Genomic DNA, 19,203 nt, shown 5'->3' on the forward strand with positions numbered 1-19,203 from the left:
TCCAGAGTTAATCACTTACGGCATCATGGCCTTGATTACTGTCAGTTTCAAAAAAATTCTCTCAGAGATAAAAGCAGAATATGGAGACCTGTTGCTCCATGCAGAAGTCAGGTGGCTTAGTACTCCTCAGAAAGTATTTTAGTCTTCTTCATTGAGTTGATGTTTTACTCATAGGCAGAATATAAGGTTGAGAAGTACTACTTTCTGACCCCAAATGGATTTTTGATTTGCCTTTCCTGATATCACAGAGCGTCTGAACGCTTTTAATATAAGGTTGCAGAGAAAAGGAAAGCCTGCTGTGTCTGACATGTATTCCGAGTTGAAAGCTATGGAAGCAAAACGATTTTTATTTTATTTTATGAAGCATGTTAGTGAACATAGCTGTTCAAACTTTTCATGCAGCGACGAACTAAAATCTGAAGGTGGGAATTCATAATTCCATGTTGAAACATGGAACCTACCGCAGGTGGGATTTCAGAACAGAATCACCGATTGCCAGAAGCACAGAAAGGAAATGATAACGTTTCAGAATCCATTTGAAGTGGTACCAGAAGGTGCAAGCGAAGTTTTTTTTTTCCAAGTGGAACTCGCTGATTTTCAAGCCAGTGATTGCCTCAGAGACATAAACAAAATAAGCATTCTATCAAATACATTCTGTCAAATACATTACAAAACATTCTATCAGATACGTTACAAAAGCCCATCCCAATCTCTTGCTCAAATGGCTCTGCTTCCTAATTAATACGCAATTAGTACTTGGTGATCAAGATAACATTCTCAATGAATGAATAAACCACATGACCAGGTGCTAATTTATTCTCACATAGTTTGTAAGTCATCAAAAGAGAGAGAGAGCGGAAGCCCGAGTGATTATTAAATAATGTTCTTATGAACGGTTGGGTAACTCGCCCTTATTCGCCACCAAAGTGGTACCAGCCCTCTTCTTTCTCAGAAGTTGTTGAGCAGAGCCTAAGGAAGACCACCCAACAGGATTCCCTGCACTGGCAACAGGTTGGACAAGGTAACATTTGAAGTTCCATCCAGCTCTAAGATTCCCTCTGCCCTCCATGGCAAAGGCTGCAATCCTAACCTCACTTACCCAGAAGACCCACAAAATTGTTACTCTTTTATTTATATCCCGCCTTTCTCCCAGAACCAGGACTAGGCGGCTCACAAAAATTAAAGCAAACATGAATAAAACGCAGAAAGCTAACAACATATATACGCAGGTAGGTAGCCGTGTTGGTCTGAGTCGAAGCAAAATAAATAAATTCCTTCAGTAGCACCTTAAAGACCAACTAAGTTTTTATTTTGGTATGAGCTTTCGTGTGCATGCACACTTCGTCAGATACATATATATATATATATATATATATATATACACATACATATATACGGTAAAAGCTGGTGCTTAGAAAGGATTTAAAACATAGCAAAGTTAAATGGATATAAAAACAAACCCATTAAAATACAGATAAAAACAGCACAGCACTCTTAAAATCCCTTTCCAGTTCCCAGTTCGTTCCCAGTTCCCAATACCCTGCAGGAATAAAACAGTCTTCACCTGCAGGTGGAAGAAAAAGTAGCCAGTCTTGCTTCTCTAAGAAGGGAGTTCCAAAGTCTGGGAGCAGCCACTGAGATGGATTGACTAGGACTTACTTCTGAGAAACAGGAATGGGATTACACTGTACTTTTTTTCTATGATAGTAGTTGCTGTTTCCTTATTAGCTCTTGCTTTATAATGGGGGTTTAAAAATTATTATCTATTGCTTTGAGCAGCTTATAGAAATGAACAACAACAAAAGAATTTGAAAGCAAATTATAGCGACACAGCTGTAGTTTGTTTTGACCCTCCTGATTGCACAGATATACAAAATTAATTATTATTATTATTATTACTACAGTATTATTATTATTACAGTATTATTATTCACTTGTTACCTCCACTGTTGGGAGGCAGTATGTCTCTGAATGCCAGTTGCTGGGAATCACAAGTGGGGGAGAGCTGATGTTGCACTCAGGTCTTGTGGGTGGGTGGCCACTGCGAGAACAGGATGCTGGGCCCTCTTTGGCCTGATCCAGGCCCAGCACGGCTCTTCCCGCGTTCTTAGCTGAGAGCGTTCCAAGCACTTCACACACATGGTTTTGCTCACAACAGCCCTGCAAGGTAGGCCATTCTCCATATTGTAGACGGAGGAGAGCGGGTGCCGAGAGGGCGAGTATCTCCTCTATGAAAGAGGTCACGGGGTTAAGCATATTTAGAACTGGGAGGCCCCGAATCCCTTCGGATGCGCGCCATAATTTGCAATCACGAGCCCTGGACACATTCTTCTTCTTCCTCATGACTCGGGGCTGAGCTGAGACGGAATGGCGCGGCGCAGGGCCACGTGGAGGGGCTTTCCCCTGAGCCGGCCAGGCAGGAGCATGTGACGCGCCCACTAGAGAGGCGAATGACACACCGAGGCCGAGGAACGACGCAGCCGGAGAGAGTGCAGTGCGCCTTGCCTTGCGCAGCCGGTTTGCGAGGATCCCGTGACCCAAGAGAGTTCAACCACCTGCTGCGGCTCCAGGCGAACTCTCACCTAATTTCGTCACCGCCCGAGCACAGTATTAACCCCTTGCGCAGCGGCCTGGCCTGTCTCTGCCTGCTCTTCTCTGATCCAGGAAACAGAGTGACGGGCGGCCGGCGAGCGTGCTCACCTGCGAACCGCAATGCGTGAGCCGCTTCAAGGAAGCGGGGTGGGTGTGTTGCAGGGAGGAAGGAAGGGCCGTGGCCCAGTGCCTGTTTTGCATGAGGAAGGTCCCAGGGTCAATCCCAGATGGCGTCCTGGAAATGGCCCCCGACTGAAACCCTGGAGAGTCACTGCAAGTCGGTGTAGTAGAGACAGCAGTGAACCGTATGGAGCAATGGTTGGGCTTGATATAAGGCGGCTTCCTGTGATGTCACTTCGCCCAAAGTCGGGTGCTCAAACCTCTACCACTCTGTCTCGGCCAAAGGACTCTGCCTAAGCGCCCTGCCCACATCCACAGTGAGCAACAGACATAGATCGCCAAGGCCTCCTCCGCACCATATGGTTAAATCGCTACAATGCCACTTCAAACAGGCATGGCTTGCTTCCCCCAAAGAATCCTGGGAAATGTAGTGTGTTAGGGGTGCTGAGCGTTGTTAGGCAGCCCTTCTCCACCCTCACAGAATTACAATTCCCAGAGTTCCCTGGGAAGAGGGGTTGACAGTTAAACCACTCTGGGAATTGTAGCTCTCTGAGGGGAAAGAGGGGTCTTCTAACAACTCTCAGCACCCTTAACACGCCACAGTCCCCGGAAAGCCGGGGAAGGGAAAGTTAGAGCAGAGTTTCTTACCCACTCCAAGCCTCAGTTTTTCACCATCTGTAAAACTGAGCCAAATAAGCACAGAGAATCTACAATGCCAGATGACTTATAATGTATTGTCGTTGAAACATTATTGATGTTTATAATGTCTATGAAGCTAGATAGAATGCACCCTTCTGAATAAGGAATTAGCCATGTCCCATGTCCAACCTATATAACACTGAATTTATTCATGGCTGCCTTGTTATTGGATATGGTAATGTTTCAGAGTTAATGTGTTTTACTCAGGTGTTTTAAACCTCGTCAAACCACAATGGATGTCAAAAAGAAATAAATATTTACAACCATGGGGAGGGGAGCCTTTGGAGAAAAGGAACGTGAACTTCAAGCAAAATTACTAAAAAATAAATACATGTGTTACTATTTCTGTATTATTATTATTATTTGTGTGTTTAAACTATGTGGTTGTGTGGGGGTCAGGTTTCACCTGCTGTTTTGTGTGGGTCAGGTTTCAAATGCTGCTGGAAAGTGAACCCTGGTCGCTTTCTACCAGGATAAAAAAAAAAGGAGAACAAGTCTGTCAATGGGTATGGAGCATCCACACTCAGAAGCAGTCTACCTCTGAATGCCAGCTACTGGAATGCAAACAACAGGAAGGGCTGTTGTCTTCCTGCCCTCCTTGCCAGCGTTGGGAACAGGGCACTGTACTAGGCAGGCCTTTGCTCCAATCTAGCCTGGCCATTCTGTATTTCTTTTGCTTATTTATTTATTTCATTTATGTCCTGCCTTTCCTCTGAGGAGATCAGAATGGTGGATGCGGTTCTGCCTTCCCAAGTCTGACCTCACATTGCAGCCCCACGATGTTGATTAGGCTGAAAGACAGTGCCCATCACCGCAGTGGCTTTCATGCGTCCTTGCGGATGTGTTTGTTTTCCCACATCACAAGCCAACAAGGGAATAAAATGTGAATGAATGAATGAGCTAACTGAGCAAATATGGACCTATCAAACATCAATGAATGAACAAACCTGTTTTGCAAAAAAAAAAGACACTCAACTAGAAACTAAAAATGGGTTTGTTGGAAAAATACAAACTAACAAAACAAACAAACAAAAAACCCCATTTCACGCAGAGGATGGAAAGTCTCACACAATCCCCTGGTTTGCGAATCCAACTTTTTTCACTTTCATATTTGCATTTCAGAGTTTCAAAGAAGCATAATGAACAGACCATCAGGATAAAATCTATGAGACGGTGGGAGAAAATATTTTACATGGGTGTTCAATGTATTTATTTATTCATTGCATTTTTATCACAAGTGTGATGTAGGTAAGAGTGTTGGATGAGAACTTGGGAGCTAGGGTTCAAATCCAGCGTTCAAAACTCCCATTGTTCTAGGCGCATTTTGTGACAGAATTTCATTAGTGCGAGCAGTTTCTGGGTTCTGGGCGCAGTACTGCACCTAAAATTTCAGAGTAAAACTGCAGAGTTGAAGGAAAGGAGGACCTTTTTCTGCCTCCCCACTTCCAGCTACAGTGGTACCTCGGGTTACAGACACTTCAGGTTACAGACTCCACTAACCCAGAAATCGTACCTCAGGTTAAAAACTTTGCTTCAGGATGAGAAGATAAATCATGTGGTGGCGGCAGCGGGAGGCCCCATTAGCTAAAGTGGTACCTCATGTTAAGAACAGTTTCAGGTTAAGAACGAACCTCCGGAACGAATTAAGTTCTTAACCCGAGGTACCACTGTAATCTGAAGACTGGAGAAGAGACCCTCTTAAGAATATTAGGGGGTGGGCAGGGGAAGGACTAGAAGATCCTGTGAAAAATGAACATAATATTTTAGCTGCAGTTCATTCTTTTTCAGCTTTGTATTCTCATTATAAAAAAGGCATGCTTAGACATTCCATTGTTGCGCCCATAACCTAAGTTTAAGGTGCCATTTAGCTCCTAGCTTTCATATCTTAATTTCTAACACAGTTCAGATCCCTACTCAATCAGTCACTGTCTCTCAGCCTAGCCTACCTCACAGGGTTGTTGTGGGTATAAAAAGGGAGGAGGAAAACTATGTACTTTGAGAAAAAAAGGTGGGCAATAAATATTTTTTTAAAAAAAATGAAAGAAGGAGTAAATGTATGGTGAAGACAGAGACATGCATCTGAATCCTCCTATATCCCCCCTTGGAAGATTCCACCTGGTTTTTTTTAAAAGGAAAAGTGATGTGTTGCCTTTCCTTCTGCAGGGATAAATACTGTGCAGTCATTATTGTGCTCGTGTTGGGATCAGGGTGGTTATCTGTAATCCCTCTTTCAATACTGTCTTTGCCTTCAGGAGTTGGGGTCGGATATACTGCTTTGCTTCCAATCAGTGTGTGTCCCATAACTTCCTGCTGAATTCCTATAACTTTAATACCACAAATGTTCTGGTTTATTTTGTGTCCCACTTTTGCTGTGCTAGAGCCTCTCCGGACAACAATAATTATTGTGTCAAGAATATTTTGCAGAATCCACACGTAATAAAACACCAGTCTGGAAGGGCCCACAAAGTAGGGTAAATATATTTCAGTGACTACCGGTATCATAACAGTGATAGTAAAGAACTAAGCATAACAGTGACTAACAGAACAGTGATTAGTGTTAAAGTGTTAAAGCAAGAGGGTGTTATGGGATTTGGACAACGGTAGGATGCCTCAAAGCTGACACCATTTTCCAGGAAGGATTCAAGCAAAGAACTGAAGAAGTACCCCTCACAGAGCTATAATTCCCAGCACCCTTCATAATCTACAGTTCCCAGGATACTTTGGGCAGTGAGGTGATGTGCTTTAAGTGTACGGTGTGTACAAAACCACCCCCTCTCCCAGTCAGGTATATATTTCTTTATTGGGCCAAGTTACGCTGGCTGCAGAGTATGCCAGCTTTAGAGTTTCACAGAACCCTTCAATGAATGGAATGAAAAAGCAGCCAAACGTCACTGACCTCTCTCCTCCACTGATATGTATGGCCCCTCCTGCTCTCAGTGTCTGTACAATCTTCTGTGTTTCCATTCCATATGACAGAGAGTTCTGTGGAACCCACCAGCTGGTGCATTCCCCCAAAATATGCTGAGGTGCCCCCACCCGGCAAAGAGAGAATGTTATACCTGCTGCATAATTCAAAATAAAACGGAGCACTTGGGTGCCTCCATTTAATTCTATTTCATTAAAGAATGGAACAAACAGTGTATCAAATTTCATATTTTTGATTCAGGATGCCTTTTCAATTAATGCAGCATGCGCTTCCCCATCTACAAAGGATGAAGACTAGAAAGATCAGTCAACAATGTTTGTTGTGTACAGAAGATAATTGATTGCGTTACATGCCCTTTCCCTGCCCCACGTCATCCAAGGGTGCCCCCCCTCCTTACAAATCCTATCAAACAACTGTTTAGATATTTAGAGTAAAATCTATTATTAGCAATAGACCATTAGCAGGGGCTAGGGAAAAAAAGAAGAAGACTAGGTTAGCCTGACTACTCAGCTCCCCGCCCACTGTCGTTAAATAAGTAATCATAGTATAACAGAACTATTTCACGAATGCCAGAGGATTGCAGAATAAAGAAACCCTGCTAGGTAAGGGAGGAGGAAGTGAGTAGACTCAACTATTTCCCTAAAGGGAGGAGGGAGAGCCTTGGAGTTTCCAGGTGTGTAAGTAACATCCCTGTTCCCCAGCATATAAATGGGAGACAGGTGTCAAGCTGGAGTCAGTTTACCTGTCCCTTGCAACTGACAATCACCCTCCAGGGGAAGCTAAGCCCAAGAGGCAGAGAAAGAGGAGCTCCTGGACAAGCCACCTTAAGCATCATCAGCACCTGCTCACTGCCTCTTCCGAATCAGCCAAGATGGTAAGGATGCCACCTCTGCCACCTCCAGGTGCCCGAGGGAAATGCTCAGGGTCTCCCGGCTTGCTCTTACGGTTCCACTCTGCTGGAGGAGGGCAAGGGAGAAGCAGCAGCCTTTCAGAAAGGAAATGGGATGAGTCGGATTCAGCATTAGTCTGGACCTATTTTTCTTTCTTATCTGTTGTGATTTGCTAAAGTGATTTTGTGACTTGCGTGTGAACAGGGCTGATGGTCAAACTGCTTATCTGAACAACATTCATTATTCTTTTGTACTCAATCACATACATGAACACTATCTGTTTTAAAGCTGTGATTCTAAGCACTCTCGCGGCATGTTCCTGTGTCTCGATAGAATGTGTATGTTCCATTCAAACAGATTTACTCACAAGAAAGTGTCTTAAAATCAGAGAATTGTAACATTTAAGCATATGCTGTATTGGTTCATTTGTGGCTTATTTCAATATGATAAAGTCTAGTGTGCTGGTAAATGATCACAAAGTAAATAACCTTGGACCTAAAAATGTGGATAAGTAAGGTTAAAATAGAACATACTCATTCTCCCTTAGTGTGGGACAGTGGAAGAAAGACATCTGAAAAAATAGGAAGGGGGGAGAGAAAGAGAAAGACGGGTGGGAGATATTGGGGAGAGACTGATGGGTGAAATCCTGTACATGTCTATTCTGAAGTAAGACCTGCTGAGTTCAATGGGACTTACTCCCAGTGAAGTGTGTATGGAGTTGTAGGATGATAAAATGAAGTGCAGTGAATTCTATGTGTGGTAGCCAATACCGCAGAAGACAGAATCAGGAGTCAAGATAACCGCAACAGATTGGAGAACCAAAACTAACAAAATGAATTTCAGTAGGGACAAATGTAATGTCACAAGAAGAACCAGCTGCACAAATATAAGATGGGGGACACCTGGACTACTGTACATGCAAAAAGGATCTAGGGGTCTTAGTAGACTACAGCTTAACATGAGTCAACAGTGTGATGCAGCAGCAGCAAAAAAGAAGAGCTAATGCTATTCTAAGCTGCATTAGCAGAAGTATAGTGTCCCAATCAAGGGAAATAATAAAGGTAAAGGGACCCCTGACCGTTAGGTCCAGTCACGAACGACTCTGGGGTTGCGACGCTCATCTCGCTTTACTGGCCGAGGGAGCCGGCGTACAGCTTCCAGGTCATGTGGCCAGCATGACTTAAGGTGCTTCTGCCAGAGCAGTACCTATTTATCTACTTGCACTTTGATGTGCTTTCGAACTGCTAGGTTGGCAGGAGCTAGGACCGAGCAACGGGAGCTCACCCTGTCGTGGGGATTCAACTGCCGACCTTCTGATCGGCAAGCCCTAGGCTCTGTGGTTTAGACCATACAGCCACCCGCGTCCCAGGGAAATAATAGTCCTGCTCTATTCTGCCTTAGTCAGACCTGGAATACTACTTCCAGTTTAAGAAAAATATTGACAAGCTGGAATGTGTGCCCAGGAGGGTGACCAAGATGATAAAGAAACCAAGCATTATGAGGAATGGTTGAGGAAATTGGATATGTTTAGTCAGGTAAAGAGGAGACAGAGAGGAGATAGCCATCTTCAAATAAAGGGCTGTCACACAGAGGAGGGAGCAAGCTTGTTTTCTCCTGCTCCGAAGGCTAGGACCCAAACAAATAGATTCAAGTGACAAGAAAGGAGATTCCGACTCAACATCAGGAAGAACATTCTGACAGTAAGAGCTGTTTGACAGTGGAACAGACTCTCAGGAGAGGTGGTGGGCTCTTCTCGCTTGGAAGTTTTTGAGCAGAGGTTGGATGGCCATCTGCCATGTGTGACCTAGATTTCTGCATTGCCCTGGGTTGGACTACTAGATGACCCTCGGGATCCCTTCCAGGTCTACAATTCTATGATCTATGTGTGTTTACTCAGAGGAAGTTAAGCCTTAAGGTGCTCACTCCAGGAAAGTGTGCTTAGAATTGCAGCTTTAGGTTACTATTTTTTTCTGAACACAGAAAGAAAGTATCTCACAGGCCCAACAGAACATCACACCAAGAAGATAAAGAACCCTGTGCAGAACATTTGATTCAACATCTTCTGCCTTAAGACATGATTTTAAATATATACATGCATATAGCATCACCTGTGCCCATGGTGCTCTGCGGAATATAAAGAAAAGGGCCCTTGACCCAACAAGCTTACAATCTAAAAAATTCTACACAAGGGAGAAAACAGAAAAAATACTCAAGAGGAAGAGTATCGGAAAACTTCAGTTCTCTCTCTGGGCTGGGACATAGGAATATAGGGAGAAGCCTTGTACCGAGTGAGACCCTTGCTCATTTAGCTTGGTATTGTCTACACTGACTGGCAGCAGCTGCCCAGGGCTTCAGACAGGGAGTCTCTCCCAGCCCTACCTGGGATGCTGGGGGTTGAACCCAGGGCTTTCTGTGTACAAGGCAGATGCTCTACCATGGATCTACAGCTCTCTCCCTTCTATTTTAAGTATACTGTAAGAAAGAAGTTCAAAACTAGTTGAACTAAGGATGTATCCCAATTAATCCTAGCATGGATGAACAATGTTTTCTCTCCAACCACTATCTTCAATCCCTCTAGTATAGTTATATGCATCTCTTTCTTCCCCTTCCAGCGGTCCCTTTTGCTTGCCCTAATTCTCCTTGCCTGGGCAGAGGCCAAGGGACAGGGCGGCCGCCACCGCCACCACCAGAACTGCTTTGCCGCAGAGGATGTGCAGGAAGGGTACGTGCCCTCGCTGTTCCGGAGCAGGGCCACACGGTGGGAACGCCAAGCTCCCGTGCAGCTTGTGCCCTACGTGGAGAGTGGAGAGGCCAGTCCACGGAGGCAGCGGAGGCACCACGAGACCAGCTGCCCCGATCTGAAGGTCCAGGGCACTCTGAACAGAGAAATCCACGAGCGCTCCATCTCACCATGGACATACCGGTAAGGGCACAAGACATAAAAAGCAAGGGTGAGCATCTCGAGTGGACAGGTGCAGAGGCAGTTTTAGGGGGGCATGACCGGTGCGGCCGCACTGGGCACCACACTGCTGTAGAAAGGAGCACAGGATGCGGTGTTTGTGTGTGTGTGTGTGTGTGTTCCAGATTTTAGTGTCACATAGGGCGCTGCTGAAATTTGAGAGCCCAAAGTCTGCCACTGACAGATGTGAGTGTACTAAACACCACAACAAATGATAGTCCTCCAACCCACATGGCAACTCTTCGACTCTTGCTAGGATCTGTTCCCAAACACCCCAAATATGGTGCATCCTATCATTGTTATTTTATAAAAATCTTTATATACCCCTATTCGAGTTTTTTTAAAAAAGATCAGAGCAGTTTACAACAATTATATGTAAGATTTTACAATAAAAAATATGAAATGGTATAACGATAAAATCAGAAATCAGCCAACTATTAGGGAAATATATATATTCTGAGTTGCCGGAATAAGCCTGACAGAATAGAAATATTTTCAGCAGGTGTTTAAAAGTTGAAACGGAGGGTGCATCAAGTTCATATAAGAGAGCCAGAGGTGAAGGAGAAGTCTTGGAGGAAGGAGAAGTCCTGGCAAGAGTGGCTTGTTGTGCAAGGAAGAGAATTTGCAACAAACTATGGTTTCCAGAATTCCTCGAGGGTGGGAAGATAGAAGTCATGACAGTTGTAATGCAATTAAGGCTGTTGTGGTGGTTTTGAGTTCGCCTAGCTCACTTTTCTTTCTCCATTCTTTTTAAACCAGTATTGATGAAGATGAGGACCGCTATCCACGCAAACTGTCCATTGCAGAGTGTCTTTGCAAAGGATGCATTGATGTCAAGACAGGACAAGAGGTGACCTCGCTTAATTCAGTGCCGGTGTTCCAGAACATGATGGTGCTGCGACGCAAGCCGTGCCAACACAACGACGAGGCTGCTGGCTTTACCTTTGAGGTGAAGTACATCGATGTACCCGTAGCCTGTGCCTGCGTCCTCCCCCGATACAGCAGCTGAGCGGGTGACAGTCTGCGCAACCAATGCTCCTATGGAGCAGTTTCATATGCAGCATGGTCCAAATCTAAATCTGTTTCTCTGAATTCAGCAGCATCACATGTCCCAGTCATTGTGTTTGTTTTAAAGCACTTGTTCATTTCAACTCTAAGGATTATTGTGGTCCTGCCCCTTTGGGTTGCTTTGGGAGGAAGGGTGTGGTATCAATGTAATGATGATAACAAAATTGCTGCCCAACAGCTCTGAGTCATCCCTGGAGGTCAGGAAGGGATTTTAATCAGGTTCCCTATCCCTACTCCCCCTCATAGCCTAGAGTCCCTGGTCCCACCCATCAGATTTGTCCCAGCCTTGGGACATGTCAGCACTTTTTCACTAGGAGGGAGCAATGGAGAAACTGCAGTCCTAAGAGCAATAATAATAACAATCTTGCGGCACCTTAAAGATTTTTCTTTTTAAAATGGCGGTAGTTTCCATGGACCACAGTCCACTTCTAATTTTGCCACAAGACTCTTGCATTGCTTTTGCTGTAGCAAACTAACATTGGCTACCCTTCTGCATCCTAAGGATAAGGGGAAAGGCTGTAGCTCAGTGGTAGAGCATCTGCTCTGAGTGCAGAAGGTCCTCAGTTCAACCCTTGGCATCCCCAGGTAGGGCTTGGAGAGAAGTCTGCCTGAAATCTTGGAGAGCTGCTGTCAGCCAGTGTGGACAATACTGAGCTAGATGGACCAATGGTCTTACTCAGTGTAAGGCACTTTCCCGTGTTCCTAATAACCCAAAATATCCCCAGTGCAATGATCCACTCAGAGTGGCACATGCCTTCCTCCTGATAAAAGAGGCATTTCTTGAGACCTTCTGCCTTCCACGAATGGTTAAAGGGCAGATAATTATTCTGGGGATAACCACCTCTGTGCTTTTAACACCTGCGATTTAGAGCACAGGAACAGGGAAGCACCCATCTGGTGACCTTAAATACCTGCCATATAAAGACTGTGTTATGTTATGTTATGTTATGGGAAAGGTGTGTTGATGTTTTGCCCCTCCGCAAACATGACCCCAGAGCACACCTCCCGTTTTAATGATTCCCCATTTTAATCTTTTCTTTAAAGAAAAAAGAAAAAGAATTTCTGCAGTAAATGGCAGGTGCTTAAGGCAACAGTATCTTTTGAAGTCCTCCTGACTCTCTACCTGACTCAGGTAGAACGCACTGGTGGCTGGTGCCAGTTGAGGCTGGTAGGGCAGCAGGCAGGGAAACCAACAGAGGGTGGTGCCACAGCCAATGACAGGCAGAGCCACTTTCTGATTGATTGCAAGAAAGAAGGCAGGCAGTGCCCCATTTGCCCAAATGGACCAGCAAAACGAGCATTGATGGAAGGAACTGATCCTGGTAGCTCCTCCCCATATGATTGTTTTTGACCTATTTATTTATTGTTGTTTGTATTTATATTATTTATGTTTGAAGTTATCAAGTGCTTGTTCTCGTTATTTATTGATTTTGTTCCCTAGTAGCTCTCCAAGGCTTTGCCGAGAATTTACTGAGTCCATATCTGTGATCTCTTGCTGCCCAAATCCCAGCTGGTGCTGCCTTGAAATGTGTCCCCCACTCCCTAGAAAACCTTTCTTCCCTTGTGAAAAGAAGCTTCCCTTTTTCTGCTTCGTTCTCAGGGCATTTAAGAACGTTTTCTGGGTGTGGGGCTTTGAGCTTACCTTATCCATCTGAGGTGGCCGAGGGCACTACATATTTACTTTCTTACTTACTGGTAAAATGTTTCCTCAGCACTCCTCAGCACCCACCAGCTGCCCACACTTTCTGATCTGGCAGAGTCCCATGGGAGGAGCTACCTCATGAGGTTTTCTCCTGAGCTTTGACTGACATGTTGGCAGCTGGGGTGGCTGCAGAGTGCAGACCATTCCTGAGGTAATTTGTGGAGTGAAAGAAAGGATACTCCCCCTCAGCCACCTCGAAAATTAAGGCAAATGCTTCAAAAACCCTGCACACGCTGTCAGAATTTCACTGAGCCTCCTTGATAAATCCTCAACTGTGATGTCTTTTTTTTTCATTAGTTGAGACATTTTTCAGGACAGCACCAACCCCCAGCACAGCAGGGACAATCTTGGCAAGTGTGCCAGGAAACAGCCTGACCAAATATGCCAACCTGCAGCAGGGATCCCATGGCTTGGCTGTCTGTTGGTGCATGGTCAATGGCATGCTGACCTGCCAATCGCATCATAACAGAAATGGTCGCAATGTCTTCTTGTGGCAAAATGGGCCTTGTAGGTAGAAGAACCACAACAACTCAACCCTCTGTTACAGCTGTTAATTCCAAGAGTGCTGAGCATCATACTAAAGAGAGAACTGGTGCTCGACATTGCTGTGCCAGGCAGTGGCTGGTTTAGTGCAACCGTGTGCAATGCCCAGGACTCAAGTCTTTGAGGAACCTTGCTGTGTTCCTTAGCTGGAAGGCACTGGGGTGGGGAGTTTGCTTGGGAGCAAACTCTCGGTAGCTCTGCATTCCTTACTAGTACAGGGAACCTGCAACAGATCGTCAGGATGAGATGCTTTAGCTGTTGCTACCAAAGTTATTTGGCTTCTCCGGTAAGACCTGTGTGTCCTCTGGGCTTAAATATTCAAAATCAGAAAATTCCACCATTGCTCTCCCAGGGGTAGCAACCCCTGTGCTCCCTTTCCCCAAAGTGCTGCTCTCAGAGATGCTGGGAGGCACTGCCTATACATTTCTAACATCGTGCCAGCAGCCTGTGACTTTTCTCTCTGACAATCGCTGGATGTCACCTCCCAAACCAGGTTTCAACATTGCACGGTCTGGCTGTGCATACTGTGTGTGGTTTTGATTCGCTTTTGCTTTTCCAGCCATGGATTAGAACTCTTATTTATTTGGATTGCTTCAGGGAGTTCCAATTAACTCATTAATTTTTTGGTCTCAAAATCTAATGGATAGGTGCTCTTATTTATTTGATGTCTTGTGGCGTTTTTAATTTATATGTTTTTATCTCTAAATATCTAATTATATGTCTAAATTATTAAGTTATTTATGCAAATGTATTTATTGTGACACTAAGAAACAAACAAACAACCCCTGATAGGAGGAGGCATCACCCAGACTGGGATGCAGAGGCTTCCTCCAGTGTGAAATTGTTTCGTAAATTGCATTAAAATAAAATGTTATTTCTCTATGAAAGCATTTGGGACTCTTGACTGCTTTGTTTACAGTGCTCTTGAGAGACCTGCAGGTCACCACACCCCTCACTGGCCTTGCTTGGCATGTGTTGTCCTGCCCACTTTTGCCATTGGTGTGTGGCCCCCAGAAAGTCACCCAGAAGGGAATGTGGACCTTGGAGTGAAAAAGGTCCCCTGCCCCCTGAACAGCACAATCCAGAACACAAGCCATACTTGGAAGGAAAGGGGCCTGCTATAGAGAAAAGCACAATTTTCAAAGGTAATCGGAAACATAAGGAAAGTTCAGAAATGAAACAAAAGGTCCATCCTCCTCCACCACTCAGCAGTGGCCACTCAGGTGTTTCCACGCAGCCCCAAGGCAGGGCTCGAAGGCAAGATCCCTCTCCCACTGTTGCTCAACCAGATTGTGGCACTACATGGTAGACTGCCTATGAAACTGCAAGTTCCACTTGAAGCTGAAGGTTGGAAGATTCAGGGCAGGCAAAAGAAAGGTCAGCTTCAAGCAATACATAGAAAAACTGTGTCATTTGCACCCACAAGAAGCAGTGATGGCCACCAACTTGGATGACTTAAAAAGAGGATTAGGTGAATAAATAGAGCACAAAGCTATATCAATGGTTATTAGTCATGATGGCTATGTTCCACCTTCACTCTCAGAGGCCGTACTGCTTCTGAATACCAGTTGCTGGGAATCCCAGGTGGGGCAAGGCCTGTAGCACTCAGTTCCTGCTTGTGGCCTTTCAATAGCCAGCTGGTTGGCCACTCTGAAAACAGGAGGCTGGACTAGACAGGCCTTTGGACTGATCCAACAGAGCTCTTTTTTCTCTTCTGTTGACCATCATCCCATCTTACGACAGAAAATCCAGAAAATTTGTTTCCTGCAAATCACTCACCAACAGTGAATTTTGATACACTAGCTCAGCATGACAGCCCCCACCCACAAGGAAAGCTCCAAAATGGAAGCAGCTTCATCCAACATTATATACATGCACGCACGGTAAACATACAAAGCACCAGACCCACCCAACTGTTCAGAATCGGTATGATTGTGCATAGTTACCTAAGAGTAAGCTGCACAGAAGTTAGCCATGCTTGCTTCTGACTGGCTACATTTGCAAAACGCACACTGAGCTGCAACAAAAAGGTATTCAGCCCGCTGAAATGCATGTAGCCCGTAGTTATTCATTGGAACCACAGACTATAACTATATCTTCAAAAAAGAAAAGCAAACTTGAAAGCCTCCTTATCACCTCATTCACTCACCAGAGCAGTTTCCCTGACACTTAAGACAGGTGACATCATTGACATCACTCCTGCTCTGAAAAAAGTCCCAGAGCTGTGCTCCCCCTAAATTTCCGCAAACAACACACCATTGCTTGTCAATCAATATCATGGGACTGACCTTGAGGGTTAGTATTGGAAGGGGGAACAGTGCCTCTGCCTACTTTATCCACAGCATGCATATATAACCCTCTTAATTCATGTTCCACCCCCTCCACCCGCCTCAGTCAACCACAAATGTGCTTAAGTTTTCCTTGTAGGAAAGCTGCCACAGTGTTTATTGCCCTGCTATGCATCCTTTCTGAGATGCTTCAGTAGAAGTGTGCTAAGGAGCGTTTCTCACTGGTGCCAATCTTTCTGATCAAATCGATGGTGGGAAAGTGGCCTGAATTGACTGCAGCTGTGCGCACACACATCTGGCCACACCCATCACAGGGCACAGACTCACAAAGCACTAATCACTTTTATTATATCACTGAAAAACCAAGGTAAAACACAAACCTGTAAATTGTGTTTGTGTGTGTGCATGCGCGCACACACACACACACACACAATTTTTTTTTGGACAATTACATGGGGAAATAGGGAGCTGCCTTTTGCTCAGTCCATCTAGCTCAGTCTTTCCTACACTGACTGGCAGCCGCTCTCCAGGGTTCCTTCCTTCCTTCCTTCCTTCCTTCCTTCCTTCCTTCCTTCCTTCCTTCCTTCCTTCCTTCCTTCCTTCCTTCCTTCCTTCCTCCTTCCTTCCTTCCTTCCTTCCTTCCTTCCTTCCTTCCTTCCTTCCTTCCTTCCTTCCTTCCTTCCTTCCTTCCTTCCTTCCTTCCTGGACCTTCTGCATGCAGCCAAGATGCTCTGCCACAGAATTTCCCTTTAACTAACCTAAGAATGTGAGAGCTTGGCTCAGGCACCCCCAAACTGCGGCCCTCCAGATGTTTTGGCCTACAACTCCCATGATCCCTAGCTAACAGGACCAGTGGTTGGGGAAGATGGGAATTGTAGTCCAAAACATCTGGAGGGCCGAAGATTGGGGATGCCTGGCTGCTGGATCAGACCACAGGTCCACCTAGCCCAGCATCCTGTTCTCACAGCAAGCCAGATGACTGTGGGAAGTCTTCCCCGCCCCAACTGACCCTCCTCAACTCCGCAGCAGCTGTCATGGAGAGGCTAAAGGATGCTCCGCCACAGCTACCGTTGTCGCTTGGGACAAGCATTGGCTCATCCTCCTCTCTGAGCTTGGCAGCTGCGGTGCTAGCTGGGGGGAAAGGGACCTTTCAGAAGCCAGGGTGGCTTTTGTAATTCTGGGACTGTCCCTGGAAAACCAGGACACTTGGAGGGCATGCTTTCAAATGTTCTAGATGTGGAGAGGAGGAAAGAGGAAAACAAAAGGAAAACTGGGACATTCCGGGATCAAATCAGAAACCGGGATGGCTTCTGTAGTTCTAGAACTGTCTGTGCAAAATTGGGGCACTTGGCAAATATGAACTCTCTCCGCTTGTGATTCTGAGTACAGTAACTGGTACAGTATTCAGAGGCATTAGGTAATGGATTGTAGAGATGGTGCATGCTAGTACAGTATAGAGCCACATTGATTCTGCAGCGCCACCTTCAGGTGGCAAAAATAAATTGCCCCGGGAAATTAAGCCACACTTAAGTAGTCAATCCCTTTGCCCCAAGGAACTCTGGGAATTATAGCTCTGAGAGGGGAATAGGGGTCTCCTATCAGCTCTCAGCACCCTTAACAAACATCAGTTCCCAGGAATATTTGGGGGAAGCCATGACTGTTTCAAGTGCTATCATAATGCTTTGATAGAATGGTGTGGATGTGGCGTAAGCAGCCTCTTGCCCAATACTGGAGGTAGCTATTGTTAACCTCCTCCTATATGAATTTGTCTAATACTTCTTTTAAAGCCAACCAAGCTGGTGGCCCCTGTTACCTCTTGTGGGGGAGAATGTCAAACTATGCACTGTGTGAATAAGGACTTAAAAAGAAAATGGTGGATCATGTCCGTGAGCCATCTAATCTAACATCCTAATCTCACAGTGGCCAACCAGATGCCCCAACGGGAAACTCGCGGGCAGGGCCTGAATGCAGCAGCACTCTTCCCCACTTGGGATTCCCAGCAAACAGCACCCAGAGGCATACTGCCTCCAATAGAGGATGTAGAACATAGCCATGATGGATTGTAGCTGCTGATAGCCTTATCCTCCCTGAGTTTGTCTGATCTTCTTTTAAAGCTGTCTCCATCATGGAAGCATTGAGTTATTTACAACATTAAATTGTAAACATTGGGCATATGGAGAGCTAAGTTGCATTTTGCTACAACTGCCAAGGTCCACTAATTCAGAGATGGATTATTTGCAATAGATAGAGATTTCTGACACTCAGTTGTTCAAAAACGATAGCAAGAATATGATACGCAGACACTTAAATTAGATTGCTGAAATGAAGAAAATGTGGGTTAACCAATAAAGGATAGTTGTATGGCAGGTGTGCAAGTTCAGCTCAGTTTTGGTACTTGGGGGGGGGGGAATGTCTGGGTTTAGGAACTGCTTGGTAGCACCACGTTCTTTTAATTTTACGCTCTGCTCTTTGCACCTGGTTCCAGTGTGGTGCAACTAAAAATGTGTTGGACTGTGACTTGGAAGACCAGAGTTTGAATCCCTCCTGAGTCATGAAGCTCACTGGGTGACACTGTCTCTCAGCCTAATCTGCCTCACAAGACTGTCCTGAAAAGAAAGTGAGGAGGGGAAAACCATATACGCCACCTTTAAGTCCTTAGAGGAACAGGTGGTATAGAAATGTAATACAGTCATACCTCGGTTTAAGTACGCCTCGGTTTGAGTATTTTCAGTTTAAGTACTCCACGGACCCGTCTGGAACGGATTAATCCACTTTCCATTACTTTCAATGGGAAAGTTTGCTTCAGGTTAAGTTCACTTCAGGTTAAGTACGGACTTCTGGAACCAATTACACTCATACCTCGGGTTAAGAACGCTTCAGGTTGAGTACTCCGCGGACCCGTCTGGAACAGATTAATCTACTTTCCATTACTTTCAACGGGAAAGTTCGCTTCAGGTTAAGTACAGACTTCTGGAACCAATTGTGTTTGTAAACCGAGGTACCACTGTACAGTAAATGAATAAATAACCTCAGGGATCTAGCAAAAGACAAATTAGTTTCCTCAAGCCTGAAGTCTGACATCCACTGCGGTACCTGGAGCCAGTCGCAAAATGCTGGTTCAGAAAGCATGAAGCCAATTACTTTCTTCACTTCATTTCACACAAAAAACCCAACCCAAACACGTTAACCCGGAGATGACCTGCATATATAAGTACAAATCTACACCTGAGGGGCTGTTCACCAGGTATCCTCACAGCCTAATTTAGGAGGCAAGTAATTTCTGAAGTTGCAATCGCTTGAGAGCCAGACTCCTTTGCCAATTTATGGCAGCCAAGCCAACCAGATCATGCATATGTATATAAACCACTGATGTAGAAAACCCTGAGTAAGTGAAACAGAGCAAAGAAACTCAACCA

The 19,203-nt window shown here is 45.1% G+C and overlaps 1 protein-coding gene across 1 annotated transcript; it reads left to right on the forward strand.

Moving 5' to 3' along the window:
- Positions 1-2,450: 2,450 nt before the first annotated feature.
- IL17C (interleukin 17C) lies at positions 2,451-11,195 on the forward strand. Its single transcript, XM_035118782.2, has 3 exons — positions 2,451-2,716; positions 9,806-10,150; positions 10,946-11,195. Exons 1-3 carry the CDS (start codon positions 2,451-2,453, stop codon positions 11,193-11,195), a joined length of 861 nt encoding a protein of 286 aa, XP_034974673.2.
- The last annotated feature ends 8,008 nt before the right edge of the window (positions 11,196-19,203 follow it).

The sequence above is a fragment of the Zootoca vivipara genome, chromosome 6 (assembly GCF_963506605.1).
Source record: "Zootoca vivipara chromosome 6, rZooViv1.1, whole genome shotgun sequence".
NCBI classification, from domain to species: domain Eukaryota; kingdom Metazoa; phylum Chordata; class Lepidosauria; order Squamata; family Lacertidae; genus Zootoca; species Zootoca vivipara.

Excerpts from the sequence above, each read along its gene's own strand:
- IL17C (XM_035118782.2), top strand. The coding sequence starts at position 2,451 with ATGACACACCGAGGCCGAGGAACGACGCAGCCGGAGAGAGTGCAGTGC. Across the intron at positions 2,717-9,805 it reads TCACCTGCGAACCGCAATGC|TATAGTTATATGCATCTCTT; the intron begins GTGAGCCGCTTC and ends CAATCCCTCTAG. Across the intron at positions 10,151-10,945 it reads ATCTCACCATGGACATACCG|TATTGATGAAGATGAGGACC; the intron begins GTAAGGGCACAA and ends TTTTTAAACCAG.